Consider the following 21,194-nt stretch of genomic DNA (forward strand, 5'->3'; position numbering starts at 1 on the left):
GCACCGAGTTCTTTGATTTTATTACTATTAACACACAGCTAGCCTCTCATGGGTTAACTGACATCACCAACTCGCTCTTGCTGGAGAATCTTCAACAATCATTGCCATGCTCTGTCGAGGTGCGCCCTCACACACAGCTGGGGGTGATGTGAAATGGGGCAGCCACTTTGGAAAATCTCCCGCCGGTTCCTGAAAAAGGCAAATACAAAGTTACTGTAAGATCCAGCAGTGCCACTCCTAGACTAGAACTGAAAACGTACGTCCACATGATCTCGTGCGCAACTGTTGACAGCATTTTCCACAAGAGTCAAAAGGTGGGAACAATCCAGAAGTAAAAACCGAAATCAGTCAAAGGGAGAAATAAAGTTTAAAACCCGTTTATTACAAAACTGCAGTCCGGACCATCTCTCCTGCTCCAGCAGCAGAAAACCGGCCCTCCCCGTCACCTCTCAGGTACAGAAAAGTCCTCCTGACCCAGGTAATTATGCATTGATATGGAGATGAACGTCTCTCCACCCATGAGGAATGATGCAAATGCACTAAAGCCGTACTTTCCACCTCTGAACGCCTATTGATACGCAGATGTACTAAAGCCAGGCGAGATGTTCTGGAAGTGTTACAATTTTACCCACAGACTTGCCTTTGAGATTGATTTCTTGGGGTGCGTTGGGGCTCTGCCTAGGAGTTTCTGGGGGCGTGGTCCTGTGGACTACGTTTCCCAGCGTGCCCGGGGGCTGTTTGGCCGAGTGCCATGTCCTTTGTACGGGGGATTTTTATCTCCCAGCATGCGCTGGGCGGTCACCCAAGGAGGCGGGAACGGGAATCGTCTCGAGTGATTTCCGGGTTGCGGACTCGATTTCCCATGATGCCATGGTGTTTCCCACGACCTAGGGAATCCATTAATCGATTTACTCTAAATCTGTTCTCGATCGCGTACTATTAAGCTCCTTTTAGGCGCTCGGTACCAAGAGAGCACACAAAAGACAAAAACACCTGTCCTCCTGGAGCTTATTTCTAGTTGGAAGGAACAGAAAAAAAAGTCTCAACACAGATAAACCACAGGGCGAGAAGAATGATGGTGGAAAAATTCGAGCTGTACCTTTCAGGCCGCCGGGCTGCCGAGTCAGTTTCCCCTTGTGACGGGAGATGGGGGCGGTGCGGAGGGGCTCCACATTTCCCCCCCATGCCGTGGCGCCTGCCTCCATCCCAGAGACTCCATTTCCCAGCGTTCTCAGGTAAATGCCCTCCCTCAGGAGAGGTCGTTCACCGCCTCCGGGCTGCGGACTTCCCAGCGTGCCTCGGGGCAGATCGAGGGCCGAAGGTTGCCATTAGCAACTTCCTCCTTCGGACTCCGTTTCCCAGCGCACTCCGGGGCGGCGTGGTGACGTCGCGCGCCGGGCGGGGCCGCGATCCTCCGGCGGCTTGGGGCCAGCGGCAGTTCCCGGTGGCCCGGGCGGGCGGCGGCGGCGGCAGCGGTGGTACGGTGCTCGGCCCTCGCTCGCTCGCTACCTCCCGGGCGGCGGGCGGCGCGATGTCGGGCGAGGACGGCTCGGGGACGAGCCCGGGGACGGCCGCGGCGGCGGCGCGTGAGCGGCGGCGGGAGCAGCTGCGGCAGTGGGGGGCGCGGGCGGGCGCCGAGCCGGGCCCGGGGGAGCGGCGCGCCCGCACCGTGCGCTTCGAGCGCGCCGCCGAGTTTTTGGCGGCTTGCGCGGGCGGCGACCTGGACGAGGCGCGCCTGATGCTGCGAGCAGCGGAACCTGGCCCCGGCGCCGACCCCGACCCCGCTGCTCCGCCGCCCGCCCGTGCGGTGCTCGACTCCACCAACGCCGACGGCATCAGCGCCCTGCACCAGGTCAGCGTCCCTGGGACCGACCCGCCCTGGTCTGCGCCACCGCGAGCATCCTCCCCGCAGCCCTGAGTCACCGTCGGGGCTCTGTCTGCACCGTGCTTGCCGTCCGGTGCTGACCCCTCTCCGAGCCCCCCTGCACATCCCCACCAGTCCTGAGCCGCTTAGGCTGCCCCCTCCCTGGACTCGAGCCGTTGCTGAGGGCCTCAGTCCGGTTCTTCTCACTGGTCCTGGTCACTGTCACTTCACGCTGCCCTCTCCCGACCCTAAGTGCCCTTTACTAGTCTCTGTGCCACCTGCCCTGGTGCCACCTCTACTCTGCCGTGTAATGCCGCCACCTTTTCCTGAGGCCGTGCCACACACACTTGTGACCCCCGCCCCCAACAAACACAGTTTCCCCTTTCCAGGCAGGGACCACTTTCCTCCCGGGCCTGGCTGCTTCCTCCCCTGGCCTCCGGCCCCGGCGACCTCTTTGGCTAGGCCCCGGTCCTCCCGTGCCCCTGCTGGCAGGTTCCCTCTCCCCACTTCTCAGCCTTACTCAGACAGCCATCTGTTGCTGTCTAAAGCTCCTCTTCTATGAGCAACTTTCTTCTAGGCATCGTTCAGCCTTGTTTCCTTGTCTGGGTCCTCTCTTTAGGGGTCCTCTCCCCGACCTCCTCCCATGCCCTCCTAATCCGGCTGGTTCCCTCTTTACTCTCTTTCTGGGTCCTGTGCCACCTCTCACCGCCCATTGTAGGCCTTCTCTCAGGGATGTTTTGCCTTCTCTCAGCATCTCCTCTTTTCCTCTCCTCTTCCTGGGCTGTTTTTGCATCATCACCCTTTTGTGGGGGAACTTCAGGGCACCCCCCCTCTTCCTGGCCTTGGGCCACTTCTCTGTCCTCTGGTCATCCCGCTTTCCCTGCAGGAGGCCTCCTCCTCCGTGGATTTGGGTCGTTTCTTACTCCTCTCATTTGGGCAGCTTCGTCGTCTCGTACACTGTGCCATCTCTCCTAGTCCCCTGTCGTGCCGCCTTCCTAAAGCCTCTAGAACCCTTGGTCCTCCCCCTCCACAACCTGGCCCCTGTGCCTTTCCAAGGCTTGCTGCCTGCTGCTTGCTGCCTGCAGTGTTCCTGTGTCCCAGAACCGTTGGCACCCTGTGCTCCGGGTTTCTCTGCTTCTGGGTGCTTTTCTTCACTCCCCCCTCCAACTCAACACACACACAGTGGGACCACCAGGAACAGAACTGGCCACTGAAGGGCCTCCATCCCCTCCCCACCCCTGAGGCCGTCTCCCTCCAGGTTTCCTGATATCTCTCCATCCTTAGCCCTCTCCTTCCTGCCAGACCCCTAGAGTTTGGTTATCCGTGGAGCCAGGGGAGGCTCTGGGCAGGAAAGCTTGAAGCGCCCACTTGTCAGGTTCCCAGGAAGGAGTGGTTCAGGAAAAACAGAATTAGCCCTAAGTTCTGAACTCCTCAGCTTTGTGACCTAGCTAGTGTCCTTTTTTCTTTGCCTCAGTTTCCTTAGCTGTAAAATGGGGCCTCTAGCCATCCCCTCTCTGGCAGGTCACCTGCAGAGTCCCCAGTGCTATAGGGGACACTGTCTTCCATCCAGAGGACAGTCCTGCTTCCCTTGAGCCTTGAAGGTTCTGAGTCCTTGGCGAGGCCAGGAGAGGGGCCTCAGGCTTCAGTGTACCCCTTCCTCTGCCAGTGTCCATGCCCCTGGACCTTCCTTAAGGGCTTCCTGGTCTGCTCAGGCCAGACCTCCTCCTCCTCCAGCATCCCCCTTGGCCTGGACCCCTGCCAGGCTGCGTTTTCCCGTGGGATCTCAGTCCCACTACGGGCAAGCACTTGATAAACTCTTTCCAGGGCTTCACGGAAGGCGTGGGGGTGGGGTAGCCGACTGACTGGCGGTTCACCTGAGGCTGGCCTGCTTTTAGCACTGCAGGTCCCAGGAAGCCTCTGTCCCAGGCAAACCAGGACAGCTGGTCACCCCACCTGGGTGAGTCCTGGGGCTGATTCCCATTCTGAATCCTCTCTTGAGGGGGTCCCTAGGCATCAGCCTCCTGACCCAGCTCTGGCACTAGGAGGTCTCAGAATTCAGTGTTTGCCCCAGGCGGGTTTGTCAGCCCCTCATGGGGGTCCTCCTCCCCCAGATTGCCTTGTGAATTACTGATAGTGGAGTGGGAGGGGCTGGGAGGCAGGATTCTCAGGCCTGAAAGGGTGGGGGGCCTGGGCTCCTGGCTGCGAGGGAGGAGGCGCTGGGGCCCGGATTCTTGGATCCCTGGTGCCCAGGCCTCGGGCGCCTTTCTCACGGATGCCTGTGCGGCCAGGTCCTTGAAAGGGAAAGGCCCATCTCCTCCGCGCCCCCCTCCCCCACTGCCATGGCAACCGGTGGAAATACACGCGGAGTTCATCCAGTTCCCAGGGCCCGTGCGGCCCCCCTTTGCGGCCCGAGTTTCCATGACTTCATGCTCCTGGCCCTTGTGGCTCCCTCCGCCTCCCCCAGATGGGCAGCTTGGGAGAGGTGAGGAGCTGGGGTGTTAGTGCACCGAGGGCTGGGAGTCCAGCCCCTCCCATGCCCAGACCCTGCTCCTGGCCCAGGGCGCCCGCCTGGGGTTTGCATGTGTCTTGGCCTGCCTGTCCTTTGGCCCCCACTTGCTGTGCCCACTCAGTAGGGGCTTTGTCTCCCCCAGGTTGGTTCTTCCCCCATAAAGCAGAGCCCTGACTGCAGGTGGATTGGGGAAGGCGGCCCTTGGAGCCCCTCGGCCCTGTGCTCTGTGCACAGCGGGCCCTTAGCGCCCGGCAGCTGTGTCTGCGCGGGCCCCAGGCTCCCAGTGCGTGCTGACACGGCTGTCTCTTCGCGGTACGAGTCCTGCTCAGGTCCCTGCTGGCTTTGCCAGGCTCTGCACAGCCTTCATTGCCCCTCAGGGTGCTGGGCAGGACCATGGTCAATTCCTGGAGAGCGTCAGCTGGGTCTGGAGGAGGAGGGTGGGCCTCTGGTTCACCACTGGAGGCCCTCCTGTTGGTAGTGGGGTGCATCCTGCCTGACAGCAGCATGTAGGATTTCGAGGCTGAAGAGAAGCCCCTTCTCTCTGCCTCCTCCTTGCAGAGTGCTGGGAGTCCTCTCCTGGTCTCTGTGGGGCTGGGCAGCCGGGGTGTCCTAAACAGCCGGTCGGCTGAAGGGGCCCACAGGGGCAGGGCTGGTGCCTGGCGGGTCCCCACTGGGAGGTCTGCCTCTTCGGCGGGAGGTGAGGCCTGACAGCCTGACCCCTTCCTCCCAGGCCTGCATCGATGAGAACCTGGAGGTGGTGCGCTTCCTGCTGGAGCAGGGGGCCACAGTGAACCAGGCGGACAATGAGGGCTGGACGCCTCTGCACGTGGCCGCCTCCTGTGGCTACCTGGACATTGCCAGGTGAGGCGGGGAAGGTGGGCAGGACCCCACAGGGGGCGGGGGCTTGGACCCCTCAGCCCTGACCTCCCCCTGCCCCCAGGTACCTTCTGAGCCATGGGGCCAACATCGCCGCTGTCAACAGTGATGGGGACCTGCCCCTGGATCTGGCCGAGTCGGACACCATGGAGGGGCTGCTGAAGGCGGAGATCGCCCGCCGAGGTGGGCCTCTGATGCTGCTCCTCCCTGTCACCCCCAGCCCCGGAGCCTGGGGGTCAGACTGCTGGGGCTCAGAGGCCCCCCATTTCCTAGGCTGCTGGCACTCTGGGTCTGTCTCATTGCCTGTGAGCTGGGGGTGTCAGCACCTATCCCGCGGCTCCTGGGGATGTGAGCGGCCTGTGGCGCGTTCGTGCTATACCACTGGGCACAGAGTAAGAGCTCAGTGCCCACCTCCTGTGGTTACCTGGGCGTGGAGGTGAGGGCGCTTGTCCCAGGCCTGTCGGGTGGGATTGCAGGGCTCTGAGCGCATGGCCTCTGGGAGTGCCCCCCTGAGCGGGCAGAGGTGTGCAGGCCTCCCCGGGACTGAGCCCAGGGGTCCTTACCAGGTGGTCAGGCCCACAAAGCTGTCTGGCCATGTTCGCTTTTCTCGGGAGAGCATGTGTTCCTTCTAGCAGGTTCTCAGAGGGCTTGTGGCCACCTCCCCTGCCCCCAAATAGCTTTCTAGGCCCAGTTGTTTGTGGGGTGTGCGGGGGAGGCTGTACCAGACTGACAGAGGACCCGGGGCATGTCGGTTGGGTGGCGATGAACAGCTTCCCCAGGTCTTGGGGTGTGCGATGCCCTGGGGCCCCCGCAGCCTTGGGTCCCCAGTGTGGCTCCTGGAGTCTGACTCTGCGTTGGCATCCAGCTGTGTGGGGACTGGCTTACTTGGTGAGCGAGAGTGGCGCCAGCACCGTGCCTGGGGTGTGCTGGCCAGGCTCCGGGAGGCAGCAGGCACGGGGAGCCGGGGACGGGCAGAGTCCTGCCGGCTGACTGGGTGCTCTGAGAGGCAGGCAGGCGCAGGGGCGCTGGCCGCACGCGAAGAAGTGGGCGCCTGGGGTGGCGCCCTGCGTTGGCAGGCCTGGGGGCTTCTGCCGCCTCTCCTCCGCCTGGTTGCTTTGGAAGGGGTCAGGCTTAGAGGCAGGCTGGCACAGTGGTGCGGGGCACTGGTGGCATTAGCGGCTTGATGGAGCCGCAGGGCCGTCCCCGGGGCTCGCCCTTTGAAAGCGTGGGGTCCTGTGGGTCAGTGTGCACCCACCCCCGACACATCGCTCTTAGATGGTTCCGATCACCACCGAGGAAACGCTGCACCCCAGGCCCTCACCCCGGCACCTCGGCCCTAGGAAACCGCTGTCGGCTTTCTGTGTCTGGAGTTACCAGTTCTAGACATTGGCTCTAAATGGAATCCTGCAGAGCAGATCCCTCAGGTTTAAAGTCTGGGCCGCTTGTGTGCCCTGGGCGCCCCTCCTCCCCTCCCCCTTACGTAAATACACCTTCTCCCTCCCCCGCTTCCTTTTCTTGCCTCCCTTCTTCTTCTTTCCCTCCCTCGCTGGGCTTCCCTGAACCAGTTGGAGACTGTTTGCAGACATATCTCCTCGGGCAAGGACACTGTCCCGCATCTGTGGGTGTGACATTGTTACTGTCCTGTCAGCATCGGGACATCGACCTCGAAGCCAAGCCCACCCACGGTGCGGCGTAGCCTCTCCTCTGGTCCGGGACCTGCCCGGCTGCTGCCCCACGCTGGGTCCTCGCGTCGCCTTGGTCCTGCCCTCGGGACCAGCCCTTACCCTCCTCCCTCCAGCCTGTTTTACATGGAGCCCTGCTCAGCGTGGCCCTGGGTGTGTCTTCTCAGTGAGACTCCGTTCACCTCCTGGCAGGAACTTCTCAGTGCGTCCCTCGGGGAGACGGGTGCTGTCTGTCTGCCCCGTTAGCCTCAAACTTGGCTGGGGAGTGTCAGCCAGGTGGCTGTACCGTGCAGGCATCTTCCTCCCTTTGTTACTAAAAAGCAGTCCTCAGGGCTGTTTGCAGCTGCCGTGGCAGGTCCGCCTGGATTCCTCGGACACCAGGGGCCTGAGAGGGGTCACCGAGGGATCCGTGTGTTCCGCGGGCATTGCGCACGGCTCATGTCAGCTTCCCAAAGGGGCCGGGGTTCCCCTTCTGTGGGGTGAGGAGGAGGTTGGGCGTTGGCTTCAGGTCGGAGGCCTGTGGCCCCACCTGAAAGACCTTTTCCACCAGCTCAGGACACTGGCTTGCCTGCGGACGCGTTGGTGGGGTGCCTCCCCGTGGTGTGATCGCAGAACCCAGTTTGTAGGCTGCCCTTCAGCGGCAAGTAAGGCAGCGGCTTCCGCCCCGCGAGGGGCACACACCTGAAAAGTGGAGCACCCCAAGGGTGCCAGGTGTCCAGACAAGTGCCGGCTGTGCTGTAACCCGGTAGCCGCTCGTAGCAGGGCCGGGAGAGAAACAGCACGGGCCACGGAGGTGCCTGAGCCTGGAGATGCCAGGCAGGGCGGCACTGTCAGCAGTGTAGACGCTGCTGAGCCCTGGGCCCCCACTTCTTCTCGAGCGTAGTCGCGCTCTTCACTGTTTCCCTCTGCTGGGTCTGCTGTTAGCTGAGGACTGAACCCGTTCAGACGGCTACTGGGCCACACCTCTCATCCAGCCAGAAGGTCTCTGGTCCTCTCAGCTCAGGGGCTCACTTAGGCACGACGCATTGCAGCCCAGCTTTGGCCAGTGACTGTTAATGTTCCAAGTTCATAGCAGCACTCTTCCCAGTAGCAGAAAGCTGGAAGACCCATGTCTGTCGACAGGTGAATGAATATATGTGGTATGTGCACACAATGGAATGTTATTCTACCTTAAAAAAGAAAGGAAAGTCTGACACCTGCTGCAACATGGATGAACCTTAAGGACGTTACGCTGAGTGAAATAAGTTAGGCACAAAAAATACAAACACTGATTCCATTTATATGTGGTCCCTAGGTTAGTCAAACGCAGAGAGACAAAGTAGAATGGTTGCTGCCAGGGCCTGAGGGAGGTGGGGGTGGGGAGTTAGGGGTCAACGGGGAGAGTTTCAGTTTTGTAAGATGAAGAGTTCCAGAGATGGATGGTCATGGTGGCTGCACAGCAGGGTGAATGTACTTAACAGTGCTGAACTGCACACTTAAAAACAGGATGTAACTTTTATGTGTATTTTACCATAATTTAAAAAAAAAGAAAAGTTATGGGCAGTATAACTGAAGTCCAGGAGTTATGTGGGCTTCAGGCAGAGTTTGACCCAGGGACACAAAGTGAAAAACACCTTCTGTCTCTCTGCTGAACCCTGTGTTGACTTCATTCCCAGGCAAGCTCCCAACAGTGCAGGCGATTCCCTCTCAGCTGGAGGCAGACATCCTCAGCAGTCCCAGCCACATGCTTCTTGGGCCACCTTAGTCACGAGCCAGCCTTTGAGCCCAGTCACTGTAGCAGGGGGGATGGTCAGGCCTAGTGCTGTGGCCACCCATGGGGACAGGCTGAGGGCTCGGTCCCATGGGAGCTTTGTGGGTGAAGGGGGTGAGGAGAGTGCAGATGCTATAAGAGGGGAGACTGGGTGCCGACTACTGGCAAGGCCACGCGACTGTTCTGCAGGTGCTGTTCCCCAGCCCAGCCGCGGGGCAGCCTCAGGTGCAGTCCCAGCCCCATGTCCAATGTGGATAAGACCCTCCGGCCGCTTGACACGGAAGGACTGTAGTGTGTCCCACAGGGACACCGGAACTGGGCAGGAAGGAAACTTGGAGTGTTTCTGAAACACTCGAAGCGATGTAACGTGGAATCCAAGCACCCAGGACAGACGGGAGAGGGGAGCTCCTCTCTGGGGCCGTGGGCTGTCCCCATGCTGGCAAAGCTGGGAGTCCCACTCCTGGTGCTGGCTGGTGGGAGCCTTGGCAGTCACACCCACGTTGGGACACAGCTGGACACGGGTTACAGCTGAAGACTGAGCTCCCCGAGCCCCAGCGGGCCCGTATCTAGGCCCCCCGAGAGAGCCCCTGCCAGCACAATAGTCCTGGGGGGCTGGGAAACGGACAATCAATAATCTATAGGTGATCTAGGGGGTTGGCAAACTTTCTCTAAAAGGAAGCTGTCTCAGTAAACATTTGAGGTTCTGTGGGGCCCACTGCCGTGTTGCCAGCATCCTGCTGGTGTTGGGGAGACAAGCGGGCAGATTGGAAAGGAGTGGGCGTGGTGGTGTTCCCCTCAAACGTTATTTACAAACAGGTGGCCTTCCAGAATGGGCGAAGCCATAGCAATGGGAGGTGGGCTCGGGGGCAGGCGGAGAGGCAGGGGGTGAGCTGCATGACGGGTGTGTGGTTTCTGTCTGGGGTGAGGAAAACAAGATGGGTAGGGTTAGTGGTTGCCCATTGTGGATGTCTTAAATGCCGCTGAACTGTACGCTTCAAAATAGCGAAATTGGTAAATTTTTTGTTCTCTTTATTTTACTACACCCACAACAAAAAAAGTAAAAAACCCAAATGGGTGGTCTGCAGCCAACAGGCGGTGGCTGCCAGACCCCAGTCGAGAGCCCTGTCAACAAACAGGTGACTCGTAGCCAAACACGCGTTCAGGAGGACGCACGTAAATGTGCGGAGGAATGCTCACTGACCATCGTTGCTGAGTAAAGGTCAGCAAGCCCTGCCCCTTCCCTGCCCTCAGATGGGCCCACGTGCCTGTAACAAGATAGAATGTGGGCGATGCCTGCTGTGGGAGTGGGGGAGAGGGCAGGGCCCAAAGCCCCGGCACCTTGAGGCCTCTCCAGCTCCGCCTGGGCCTTCGGGAAGGGCCCAGAGGTGGTGCCATGGAGCCCAGGCCCAGGCCCAGGTGCCACTGAGGTGTCAGGCATGGACGGCTTTGGTCCGTGGTGGGGGTGGCACTCGGGTCCACGTGTAGCCTTAGGGCGGAAGTTTACACTGTCTTAGTAGCAGTATCATGAGATCCATGTTCATTAAATCAGAGCTGTGATGGTGGCTACCTCGGGGCAGCAGGAAACTGGGTAAGCTGGGTGAGGGACGTGCAGGGCCTTCATTACCTGTGTTGTATTTTCATGTTCTTTATGCTGAGGTGGCACATGGGGGCTTAGCCAGTGCTGTCCCGAGGAAAGCCAGTGTGAGCCCTAAGGGTAAGCGAAAATCAGGTGCTTTCAAGAAGTAAAAAGAAACAAGTGAAATTAATTTTAGTAATATAGTTAACTCGGTACATGCAAAACATTATAATGTTCATTGTCAACCTAGAAAAAACGAGCTGCTGCATACTTGTTTTTTTTCATACTTGGAAATCTGGTGTGTATTTTCATGCCTCCTCTCGGTTGGGACTCGCTGTGGTTCACGTGCGCTGTGGCTGTGTGTGGCTGATGGCTATTGGACGGGACAGCTGAGCTCCACGCAGCACTGTCGGTTGATGAGAGAAATCTTACAACTGATAAATAACGGGCAGCCGTAAACTTTCCAGGAGAAACGTTGAACATTCCCTAGAAAAGAACCATTTGAACTCGTCTCACTAAGTTTTAACAAACAGAATACAGATTCTCAGCGACAGTTAACAGATAATATTCCAGTCACAATAAGGCTGCCTGTTTTGATCCAGAATCACCTTGAAGTCATAACTTGCCCTTCGTTTCCGTAAATGCAGGGCAGCTTTGCATGACACCACTGGGATACGATGAGTGACCAGTGAGGAGGCATGCTCGCCCCTCGCCGGCTTGTCCTAGGTGGCAGCACAGCCACGGTCAGGACTCGGCCCCGGGAGGCAAGAAGCTGTTGTCCCAGTGACCTGGACACATGGTGGCTTTTTCTCGGTTTATCCCACTCATGTGTGATAAAAGTGATAATTGTTGACAAAGGCATGAGGATGCTGGGCTAAGGCTGAATTGGTGGCCATTGGAAGATCAGGCCAAAGGCTTGATTTGCTCAACAAACAGGTGTCACACTTAAAAAATAATGATAAAGGTGATGCCTTGGTTGGAAGGGGAAAGATCCTATAATTTGCATTCCCCCAGCTCCCAGCAACTGACCTGAGACCCTTAGTGGAGCCCAGGGCCACATGGGGGTGCGGCTGGGAAGTCACTGAGCCAGTCCGGGTCCCCTGAGCCCCAGAGGAGCACGCAGGTAGAGAGGCCTAGGCCAGGGTGCAGCCCTGTGCTGCTTGGACCTTGGGGTGTGAGTCCCACCCGTCACCCCTCTCGTCCTCCCAGGTGTGGATGTAGAGGCAGCCAAACGGGCCGAGGAGGAATTGCTGCTTCACGACACAAGGTGCTGGCTGAACGGGGGCGCCATGCCCGAGGCCCGGCACCCCCGCACGGGGGCCTCTGCCCTGCACGTGGCTGCTGCTAAGGGCTACATCGAAGTGATGAGGTGAGCTGGCCGGCCTAGACCCCCCACCTTCCCTGCCCCTTGCGCTGGGCCAGTCTGTTCCTCCTCCCTGTCGCACACCTTCCTGTGGATTGTGTCTGTTCTTATCCTTGTCTGATTTATGTACCTAAGGCTGTGTGTTTTCCTCTAAATACAGTGTTCGCTGCATCCACAAGTCTTGATGGGTAGGCTTTTTATTGTCATTCGGTTTAAACGTTTTTCGATTTGTAGTCTTTCTTCAACCCTTGGATTATGTAGAAGTGTGTCCTTAATTTCCAAGTATGTGGGATTTTCTAGTCATTGTTTCATTCCTCATTCCTGGCTTACTTGCACTGTGGTCAGACAATGAGTTCTCCATGATGCCAGGTTTCTGGTGTTTGTTGAGATTTGCTGCATGCCCCCGTGTATGTAAGCTCGGAGGTAATCGTGCCAAGTACAGTGTTCTGTATAGCTTATTAGATCAACTTGGTAGTCATGCTATTTAAATCTTCTGTATCCTTAGTGGCTTTTTTTCCATCTGCTGCTTCTGTCAATTACAGTACAAGGTATGGTCAGACGTCCACTCCAACTGTGGATCTGTCCAGTCTCCTGCGGTTCTGTCAGTCTTGATGTCACACATTCCAAGTCCAGGCTTTGCGGTGCACGTGTTTTAGATGGTCCACTACACACTCCCTTTCCGTCCTCCTCACCTTGGCCTTTTCCTTATTTGGCCGCCTTGCTGCCTTCTGTTGGGCAGTCAGGTCCGGTTCTTCCTCTGATCCCTATTTCTCTCTTTGTGATATTACACTTCATCTCTCCATCCTGATGGAGTTAGGACGCTCACCTCTGTGTGGACCTTTGAGGCAGGTTTTCCAGCGAGGCACTTAAGATGCCCCCTAACAGCTTCTGGCCCACGTCCCAGCTGCTGCACTTGCTGTGGAAGTAGAGTGCCGCCTCCTCCCCAGTTCTCAGCAGACCTGGGTCTGATACTCACAGGGCTGCCAGGGCGCCTGCCCTCCCAGAGCCATCCCTGTGGCAGGGGTCAGGGAACTGTAGGTGGGCCAGTGAGGCGCCCAGTTTGCACCTGCTCGTGGCTTCCTCCCCTGGGGCTCAGGTGGCTGCCTTGTCGCTGCTCCTACATCTGTCTGCATCTCAGCAGCAGGAAGGAGGGAAGGGCATAGAGTGCGAGCAGCCCTGCCTTTTAAATGCACTGCCCAGATGCAGCACACATGCTTAGTGCTGACATCCCACTGGCCAGCCTCACCGTCGGGGGAACCAGGAGACCCTCTCCAGGTGACATGTGCCCAGCCTCAAATCGGGGGCAGCTGTTAAAGGGAGGAGCGCCGGTGTCTGCGGGCAGCTTCGTTCTCTGCCACTGAGCGGAAATGCTTTGCACTGACTGTAATCCCACTGCTGCCCTTTAGGATGGGTCTGGGTTGCAGCCAGATCTCTCACTGCGCCATTCCTCACTGAAGGTGGCTGGAGGAGGAGCGTGTACATTGATTTGACGCCATTCACTTAACACTTAGCTCCTGCTGTATGCCAGGCAGTCTTCTGGGTGCTGGGGGCACAGCAACAAGACAGACAGGCGGGGCCCGCATGCAGCTCAGCCTCATCAGGGAGCCAGACAGTCAGGTGACCAAGGGGGCTGGTAGTGTTTTGAGCGGGGTTCTCCGCCACCACACTGGTGACACGGTGGATGGCTCTTGGGGGGCCATCCTGTAGGAGGCTGACCAGTAGACACCAGCAGCGCCCCCACCGTGGTTATGGCCACCAGACACATCTGTGGATGTTGCCAGATGTCCCCTAGGGGTCAGTGTCATCCGCAGTGAACCCTTGGCCTAGTAGGATATCCATGGGTCTGTGGGAGAAGGTGAGTGTGGACGGGGAGGGCCTCTGAGAGTGGTCAGGGAGCCCCTGGTGAGGAGGGGGTGACTGCTGGGGCTTGGGGTTCCGTGGACTGCTGCAGCGTCCCGAGAACATCACCTCACAGGCAGAAGAGCAGGGGCAGGGCCCTGGGGGAACACCCTGCTGGGGCAGAGCAGGCCCGGGAAGGGGGGTGACGAGGTCAGCAGGGCCACAAAGGACTTGCTTAATTAAAGACGGCATCTGTCTGTGCCCACCTCGCTGTAGCTCTTTCTCCTGTCACAGAACCTAACTCGGGTTCTCTAAGAGCAGGCGAGCCTGCCCTCAGCTGACTGCAGTCGCCCTGGACCCCAGCCCTGCCCTCCCCAAATTGGGTGAGGTTACCTCCCGGGTGTCTCCCCCGCGGCAGCAGTGGTGTTTTGGCCCCGAGCCTCCTGTGTGGTGGGGGCCGGCCTCTGCCCGTAGGGTGTTTAGCAGCGTCCCTGGCACCGTCCCACTATGTGCTCCTAGCGCCCACTCCTGCTGTGACAACAGAACCGGCTCCAGACGCTGCCAGATGTCTGCCGGTGGGCAGCCTCGCACCGCCCGAGAGCCACAGCTCTAGGCCGGCCGGGGTCCAAGAGCAGTGCTGCCCCAGGCCGCCACTTCCTGGGTCTCCTCCTCATAGGCTTGGGGGCTGTGGGTGTCCCTCCCTCCACCTGCCCTGGGGCTGTCCCACAATCAGGGGCCACAGTTCACAGAGTTGACCCCTCGCAGGTACAAGGAGCAGGGTTCCAGGGGACACCTGCTGGGCCAGGGGAGGGTCAAAGCTGGTGGCAGGGGGGTTGCTTGCGGGAAGAGGCTCAGGGCAGTGGCTCTTTACCACCTGGCCCGGGATTGTTTCAGTACCTTCAGGTGGTACTGACACGGCCGGCTGACATCAGCCTTGGCCCCAAATTCCTCGCTTGGTCCTTGACCCTGAGCCTCCCTGGCCCCCAGGCTGCTCCTGCAGGCTGGCTATGACCCAGAGCTCCGGGATGGCGATGGCTGGACACCCCTGCATGCCGCGGCCCACTGGGGTGTGGAGGATGCCTGCCGCCTGCTGGCCGAGCACGGTGGGGGCATGGACTCACTGACCCATGCGGTGAGACGCTCGGGGACTGAGGGCCGGTGGGGCGGGGGGGGGGCCCCCACACCTGCTGCCTCACGTGGCCCTTCTCCCCTCCCCCACCCAGGGGCAGCGTCCCTGTGACTTGGCCGATGAGGAGGTGCTGAGCCTGTTGGAGGAGCTGGCCCGGAAGCAGGAGGACGTGAGTCTCGGGGTCTCCCTCACCCCCATCAGCAGGCTGGGAGGGGGGCCTCCTGGTGCCCTCACCTCCCAGTGCCCACCGCCCTGGGGACCTAGCTGGCAGAAGTGGGGCCTGGGGCCCACTGGGCCTTGCTGTGCAGATGGGGAGTCTGTTCTGTGTGGGTTTGGCCTCGTTACTCCTGGGAGGCCCCCAGCCAGCACCAGGACAGGCTTTGTTGCTGGGAAAACATGGAGTGGTGGTGTGCACGGCGTGGATTTGCTCTCTGAACCCTGGCCCTGCCATGGCTTTGCTGTGTGAGCTCAGGCCAGCTGCTGAACCTCTCTGGGCCTCAGTTGCTCATCTGTGACATGGAGATGATAGCTTGCACACCCTGACTTGGTGAGGATCACACATGCTGTTGTCTCGAGTATATGCTGAGCTATGAGGAAGATACGTGTTACTGAACAAAGGCTTCTAGAGCCCCACCTGGCGTACAGCCAGTGCTATTAGGTCCCAAGGAACATCTCCCAAGGCCTCCTAGGGGCCAGGCTCTCTGCCAGGAGCTTCTGGGGATGGGCAGGTGGCTGGAGACAGATCCCTGTGTTTAAGGGGTGGCCACGGTGACATCGAGGGGAGAAGTTGTGGTTCTGGCTTGGTGGGCTCAGGACAGCCCCCCAGAGCCAGGTGTATACTCAGGGTTGAGGGAACAGCATCGCAGAGGTTCAGGGGTGGGTGCCTGGGGAGGGGTGCAGCAGGCCCTAAGGGCCTCGTGGGCCTGGCTGAGGAGCAGCGTGAGGGACCTTGAGAGGGTGAGGCGGGGTCAGCTCTCAGGGAGGGGCACCAGCTGGGGTGCTCATCTCCTGGCTTGGGGGCACCTAAGAATTCTTTCTGGAGGAGGTTAGTCCTCCAGCACGTGGGGTCTGCCAGGAGGGACAGTGACGGCCGGCGCTCCTGGCAGGGAGCCACTGTGTACAGGCTCGGCGTCGTGAGGGCACAGCAGGCTGGGAAGCACTCCTGTCACTGGGCCGGGCCTGAGAGCGCCATGGGGAGGGCAGCCCGGCCCACAGTGTCTGGGGCTGAGGGCTGGGGGTGTTGAGGCAGGGTGCCCCAGGAGTAGACCCCTCTGGGGACAAGACCAGGGCAGGGAAACGAGGCAGCCATGAGGACAGGAGACCCAGGGCACTGCCTCTTCCAGGTGCCGTGCAGCCGCCTGCAGGGAGCCGCCTTCCATGAGCCCCGTGCTGCCCAGAGCTGAGCTTGCACCCCATCACACCCTCAAACCTAGACCAGCTCCGCTGTGCGTGGTGGCCCTCCGTGCTGGGGCTGTGGGACCCTCCTTACCAGCCCCCTCCCCCCTTGCAGCTGCGGAACCAAAAGGAAGCCTCCCAGAGCAGGAGCCAGGAGTCCCAGGTGCCCTCCAGCAGCAAACACCGCAGGTAGGTGCAGGCGCCCGCAGGGTGGCAGGCTGCAGCGCCCCAGGGCTTGGCCCCCGACACCCACCCTTCCCCCCAGGAGCTCGGTGTGTCGTCTGAGCAGCCGTGAGAAGATCTCTCTTCAGGACCTGTCTAAGGAGCGCCGGCCTGGGGGTCCAGGGGGGCCCCCTATTCGTGATGAGGATGAGGGAGAAGAAGGCCCCACAGGTGGGGAGCCAGGGCCTGGGCTCCGGGTCTGAGGGAGGGGGCTGGGGGCCTAGGGGCCTGGGTCTGAGGGACAGGGGGCTGGGGGCCTGGGGGCCTGGGTCTGAGTCTGAGGGATGGGGGGCTGGGGACCTGGGGGCCTGGGTTCTGAGGAAGGGGGTCTAGTTCTCAGGCCACTGCATCTCTGTCTTCCTATACCATAGAGCCACCCCCTGCAGATTCCAGAACCCTCAATGGAGTCTCCTGCCCTTCATCCCTGAGCCCTCAGAGCCCCATAGTGAGTCTGGGTGCCCTGGAGGGTGGTGGGGTGTTCTGAGTCCTATAAACCCCTTTTCAGGGAAGGGAAGGTGAAGACTACAGTTCCCAAATCTTCCAGAAGGGCTGTCTTTTCTGGCTGCACCTGCTTAGGGGCTAATGGGAATTGTAGTTTGTTGTGGTCCTTTGAGGGTAACGCTTGCAGTGTCTGAGAAGAACCCTTTCTCCATAGCTCTGGTCTTTCTCTTCTCCAGCCCCCCGAAGAGGCCCCTTACTCCAGGCGCTTTGGCCTCCGGAAGACGGGGAGCTCTGGTGCCCTGGGTCCCACGGAGAGGCGGCGGGTTGAGGGTGCCCCTGGAATCGGGCCACAGCGCTCGGCCTCTTCCTCCCAGCTGGAAGGGACCTCTGCTCAGGTGAGGGGCTGAGCGGGGGGCAGGGGCCAGGACCTGTGTAGGGAGGGGCATCCCTCCTCCCCTCCTCTTCTGTCTCTGTAGGCCAAGGAGCCCCGTCTTGCCAGAATCACCCCTACCCACTTCCAGAAGGTGCCAGAGTCCTCTGCCCTGTGAGTATGGAGGGCCTGGGCCCCTCTGGAGGTGGAGGCAGGTCTGGCTTCGGCCTTGTCAGCATGGTGCTGAGCAAGCCCATGTGCTGTCTGGGGTCTGGTTCCTGCCTCCTCGCCCCACTCTTTGCCTTGGTTTTCCTTTTGGTGCATCAAGTAAAAGCTCACAGTTAAGCTTCCAAGGCCGCACTGATTCGGCCTCCCACTGCCTCTGCTCGGCCCCCCGCCCAGTCCCTTTCTGATAGTGGCACTGGGCCAGGGCCTTCTCTAGCAGCTGCCCCACCCCTCACCCCTGCGGAGTTTGTTCCCCCTCCCTCGGGTCTGTGTTTAAATGTCACCACCATGAGACCCACCGCACCACCTCACTGCAGCCATGTCTGTCTGCCGTCCCTGCTCTGTTTTTCTCCAAAGCACTTTATTCTTGACAGATGATGTACTAATCTTTTAGTGATCATTTATTTTGGGTCTTTTCTGCTCAGATTGGACTCAGTGGGGCAGAGAAAATTTGTTTCTTCTGCTCACTGCTGTACCTCCAGCGCCTGCCCCAGAGCTGGAGCTTGAGTAGAATGTTTGCTGAATGAGTGAATTCACGCAGGTGTGAGCTCTGCAGGCCTCCTCCCTTGGATAACTGCACTCCTCCCTCCAGGATGCCGGAGCCTGAATCCCCAGCGAAGCCAAATGTCCCTGTAGCCTCTGCAGCACCCCCAGCGGACTCTCGGGACCGCCGGAGGTGAAGAGGCCAGGGCCCCGCAGAAGCTTGTCGCCCCAGCTGGGAGAAAACTACATTTCCCAGGAGGCCCCGGGGCTTGGGGCAAGGGCTCCCAAGGGGGAGTCTGTCCCAGGGTCTTCTAGGAGTTGAAGTCTTTCGGGAGAATGTACCTCCCCTAAGAGGCCATCATCCGTGGGATGGGAACAGGGCCCGAAGGAACCCCTCCTGAGGCCTGGGGCCCTTCACTCCCAGGTCTTACCAGATGCCTGTGCGGGATGAGGAGTCTGAGTCCCAGCGGAAAGCCCGCTCTCGCCTCATGCGCCAGTCTCGGAGGTCCACGCAGGTGTGGGGGTGGGCTGGGGGCCTGGACTCTTGGCTCTAAGGGAGGAGGGCTGGGGGCTGGGGGCCGGACTTAAGCCCTGAAGGGCTGGGCCCTAGAGCCCCAGGGCCCCTGACTGTCCCCTTCCCTGCCAGGGTGTGACTCTGACAGACCTGAAGGAAGCAGAAAAGGCTGCAGGGGAGCTCCCAGTGCCAGAGAAGCCTTGCCTGCAGAGCCCGGTGAGAGGGGTCAGGTGACCGGGCTGTGGGTGGTACAAGGTGCCCTTGCCCTCTGACCCCTGTCCCTCTCCCACAGGACCCTTCCCGGAGGCCCCGAGTCCCTGGGGTGGAGGCCTCTGATGGCCCTGCCCAGAGAGGTGAGGTCTGGGCTCTGGGAGGTCGGCCTCCTGGCCCACCCGATTCCTCCTCCTGCAGTCTGTCTTGCTGGGGGTCAGGCCCGAGACCCTAGCACCGCAGAGCGCGGGGTCCCTCTACAGGTGCCCGGGCTTATTCCTGCCCCTACCCCAGCAGAGGCGCCTGACGGGCAGGGTCAGGGACCACAGGCCTCCAGGGAGCACCGCAAAGTCGGCAAGGAGAGGAGGGGGCCAGCAGAGGTGAGGGGCGGGGCCCAGGCGGGGCGAGCTGGGGCGGTGGGTGGGTAACCCCTACGCCTCCGACTGAACCCCACCTCCGCCCGCAGGGGGAGGAGGCGGAGCCGGCCGACCGCAGCCCAGCGTCCAGGTATGGGGTGGGCAGGGAAGGGTTTGGGCTGGTCTGAGGGTTGCGGGGTGTGCCCCCTGACGCCCTACTCCGCCTCCACCCCAGCACTCCCGAGGTCGGCCCCTCATCCCGCAGGCTGGGGGACCCCGAGCCAGAATCAGGAGAGCCAGACGGAGGCTTCAGGAAGGTTCGCAATCCCGCCCCATACCCCGCGCCCCTGGAGTCGCTCTCAGGGCCCTGCCTGGTCCGGGAGGCCAGCCTGACTCCGCCCCTCCCGGTGCCCCCAGCTGTATGCGGAGCTGCGCAGTGAGAACGAGAGACTTCGAGAGGCTCTGACCGAGACCACGCTGCGGCTGGCGCAGCTCAAGGTGGAGCTGGAGCGCGCCACGCAGGTGCAGCGCGGGCTCAGGGCTGCGGCGGGGGCGGGACCAGGGTCCTGGGAGGTGGGGCTGAGCAGCGGGGGAGGGGCCACAAGCCGGGCTGGGCCCCCGGAGGGGTGGGCAGGGACCAGAGGGCCTTCGGGAACGGGGCTTGTGCAATGAGGGGTGGGTCTAGTGATGGTAAGCAGCCCTCAGGGTGGGGGGGCCCACAGGAGCCTGGACTGCCCTCCCCCATTACATGCTGGTTTCCCTTTCTTGGCCATTGCGGTTTGGGTGTTTATCTGATCCTTGTGCTTTCTCTGCGCTCATCAGAGGCAGGAACGCTTCGCAGAGAGGCCGGCCCTTCTGGAGCTGGAGAGATTTGTGAGTAAAGGCAGCTGCGGTGGGGACGGATGTGTTCCCAGCCTTAAAGGCCCACGTGGGTCTAGATGAAGAGGGCCCCACTGATCTCACCTCGCCTCTGACCTCTCCCCACCCTCGTCGGCTCTCCTAAACCTCTGGCCCTCCAGGATCCCAGTCCCTTGCCCTCACTTCCCCCCATTTATCCCAGGAGCGCAGGGCCCTGGAGCGAAAGGCCGCCGAGCTGGAGGAGGAGCTAAAGGTGAGCAGTAGAGGGCGCTGTGGGCAGGGGGTAAAGGTGGGGAGTGGGTTCAGCCTGCCCCGGAAGCCCAGCTGACCCATCCCGTCTCGCAGGCCCTGTCTGACCTCCGGGCTGACAACCAGCGGCTCAAGGACGAGAATGCAGCCCTGATCCGCGTCATCAGCAAGCTGTCTAAGTGACTCCGGAGGCCCTTCCCCACGTCCGTATTTATACAGCTGCTTCTGCCACGCGCACCCCTTCCCCTGCGTGACCACGAGTGACAGGGCTCCGCGGGGAGCCTCTGAGAAGCCATAATCTCCCCTTGGGACCTCCAGACTGGGAGGGGAGTACGGGGTTCCCAGGAGCCCAGGGGGACCATCTGAGGCCAGGAGGTGGCGGGAGGCTGAGCCAGGTAGGGGGATGTTGCTGAGGGAGGACCAGGAAGTGCCAGGACCAGAAGCCAGGACCAGAGTGGCCGCCCGGAGGTTCCCCCTCACGTGTGATGCCACCCCAGTCACCCCTCCCGCTCCCAAACAGGGATCCGAGAATGTGCCAAGAGCCCCGCCGGCCTGGGTCAGGGGGGCCTGTATATAGGGTCCATGTGCAATAGGGAGGGATGTCTTCTATTTTTTGCTGCCCCCTCCCCGCCCACTGTCCGGGGCAGGGGGAGAAGGTATTTTCGAGACAAAGCACAGGCACCACAAATAAAAGTCGTGACGTCGCCACTTGGTGACTGTGGCCCGGGGTGCCGCCTCTAGGCTGTGCATGCCAGTGACCAAAGCCAGGGCCTGGGAGGTGCAAGGAGGGTGGAGGGGTGCCGAGGGCTGGGGAGCTGTGCTCACTGGGTTGCAATGGGCTTCAGGAAGAGTGGCCATTTGAAGCAAACGCCCCAAACCAGGGCTGGCATGGTCACAAGGTAGCTTGAGGTGCGGTGGGAAGTTGGCTGGGTGAGCCCTTGGGGGGCTGTATTGGACTGAGGAGCTCGGCTTTGGCCACCTGTGCTTCTGAAACAAATTCAGGTCCATTCCCAGCATTTAAAATTTGGGGCAATTCACATATAAGTCTGGAATTTCTACTTCTCTGAAAAATAGGAAACTCTGATATTCTGAGCTCTTGCATCTGGCATGGGAACAGCTGGCTGGAGATAGCAGGGAGTCATCTCAGATAGGGCACTCATTCATTCATTCATTCCTGGTCATATTGTATTTGCCAGGCCCTGTCTACCTGTTGGTGATACAGGAGTGAACGAAATAGCTGATGATCTGGTACATTTTAGGAAGAGAGGCATGAGACATCCAAT

The 21,194-nt window shown here is 60.4% G+C and overlaps 1 protein-coding gene and 1 long non-coding RNA gene across 5 annotated transcripts; one reads left to right on the top strand and one right to left on the bottom strand.

Moving 5' to 3' along the window:
* Window positions 1-3: 3 nt before the first annotated feature.
* On the bottom strand, window positions 4-1,279 carry LOC118924450 (uncharacterized). The gene is made up of 2 exons (XR_005029609.2): window positions 1,100-1,279; window positions 4-189 (listed from the first exon to the last, which is right to left on the bottom strand). It is a non-coding gene; the product is annotated as an uncharacterized LOC118924450 (long non-coding RNA).
* A 104-nt stretch (window positions 1,280-1,383) lies between these two features.
* On the top strand, window positions 1,384-20,632 carry PPP1R12C (protein phosphatase 1 regulatory subunit 12C). Of its 4 annotated transcripts, none has more exons than XM_036909250.2 (22): window positions 1,384-1,852; window positions 5,104-5,234; window positions 5,314-5,432; window positions 11,467-11,626; window positions 14,447-14,591; window positions 14,683-14,757; window positions 16,099-16,172; window positions 16,249-16,376; window positions 16,577-16,650; window positions 16,883-17,041; window positions 17,123-17,190; window positions 17,783-17,917; window positions 18,149-18,239; window positions 18,371-18,454; window positions 18,531-18,591; window positions 18,743-18,828; window positions 18,915-18,955; window positions 19,070-19,121; window positions 19,222-19,326; window positions 19,627-19,677; window positions 19,865-19,915; window positions 20,008-20,632. In XM_036909250.2, the coding sequence occupies exons 1-22, from the start codon at window positions 1,532-1,534 to the stop codon at window positions 20,092-20,094; spliced, it is 2,298 nt and encodes a 765-aa protein (XP_036765145.2). In that variant the 5' UTR covers window positions 1,384-1,531; the 3' UTR covers window positions 20,095-20,632. The 4 variants fall into 4 exon arrangements, with proteins under 4 accessions (XP_036765145.2, XP_036765144.2, XP_036765142.2 ...); XM_036909249.2 differs by having other exon boundaries at window positions 1,398-1,852; window positions 18,746-18,828; window positions 19,040-19,121; XM_036909247.2 differs by having other exon boundaries at window positions 1,399-1,852; window positions 19,040-19,121.
* Window positions 20,633-21,194: the final 562 nt, after the last annotated feature.

This window comes from Manis pentadactyla (assembly GCF_030020395.1).
Source record: "Manis pentadactyla isolate mManPen7 chromosome 15 unlocalized genomic scaffold, mManPen7.hap1 SUPER_15_unloc_1, whole genome shotgun sequence".
NCBI classification, from domain to species: domain Eukaryota; kingdom Metazoa; phylum Chordata; class Mammalia; order Pholidota; family Manidae; genus Manis; species Manis pentadactyla.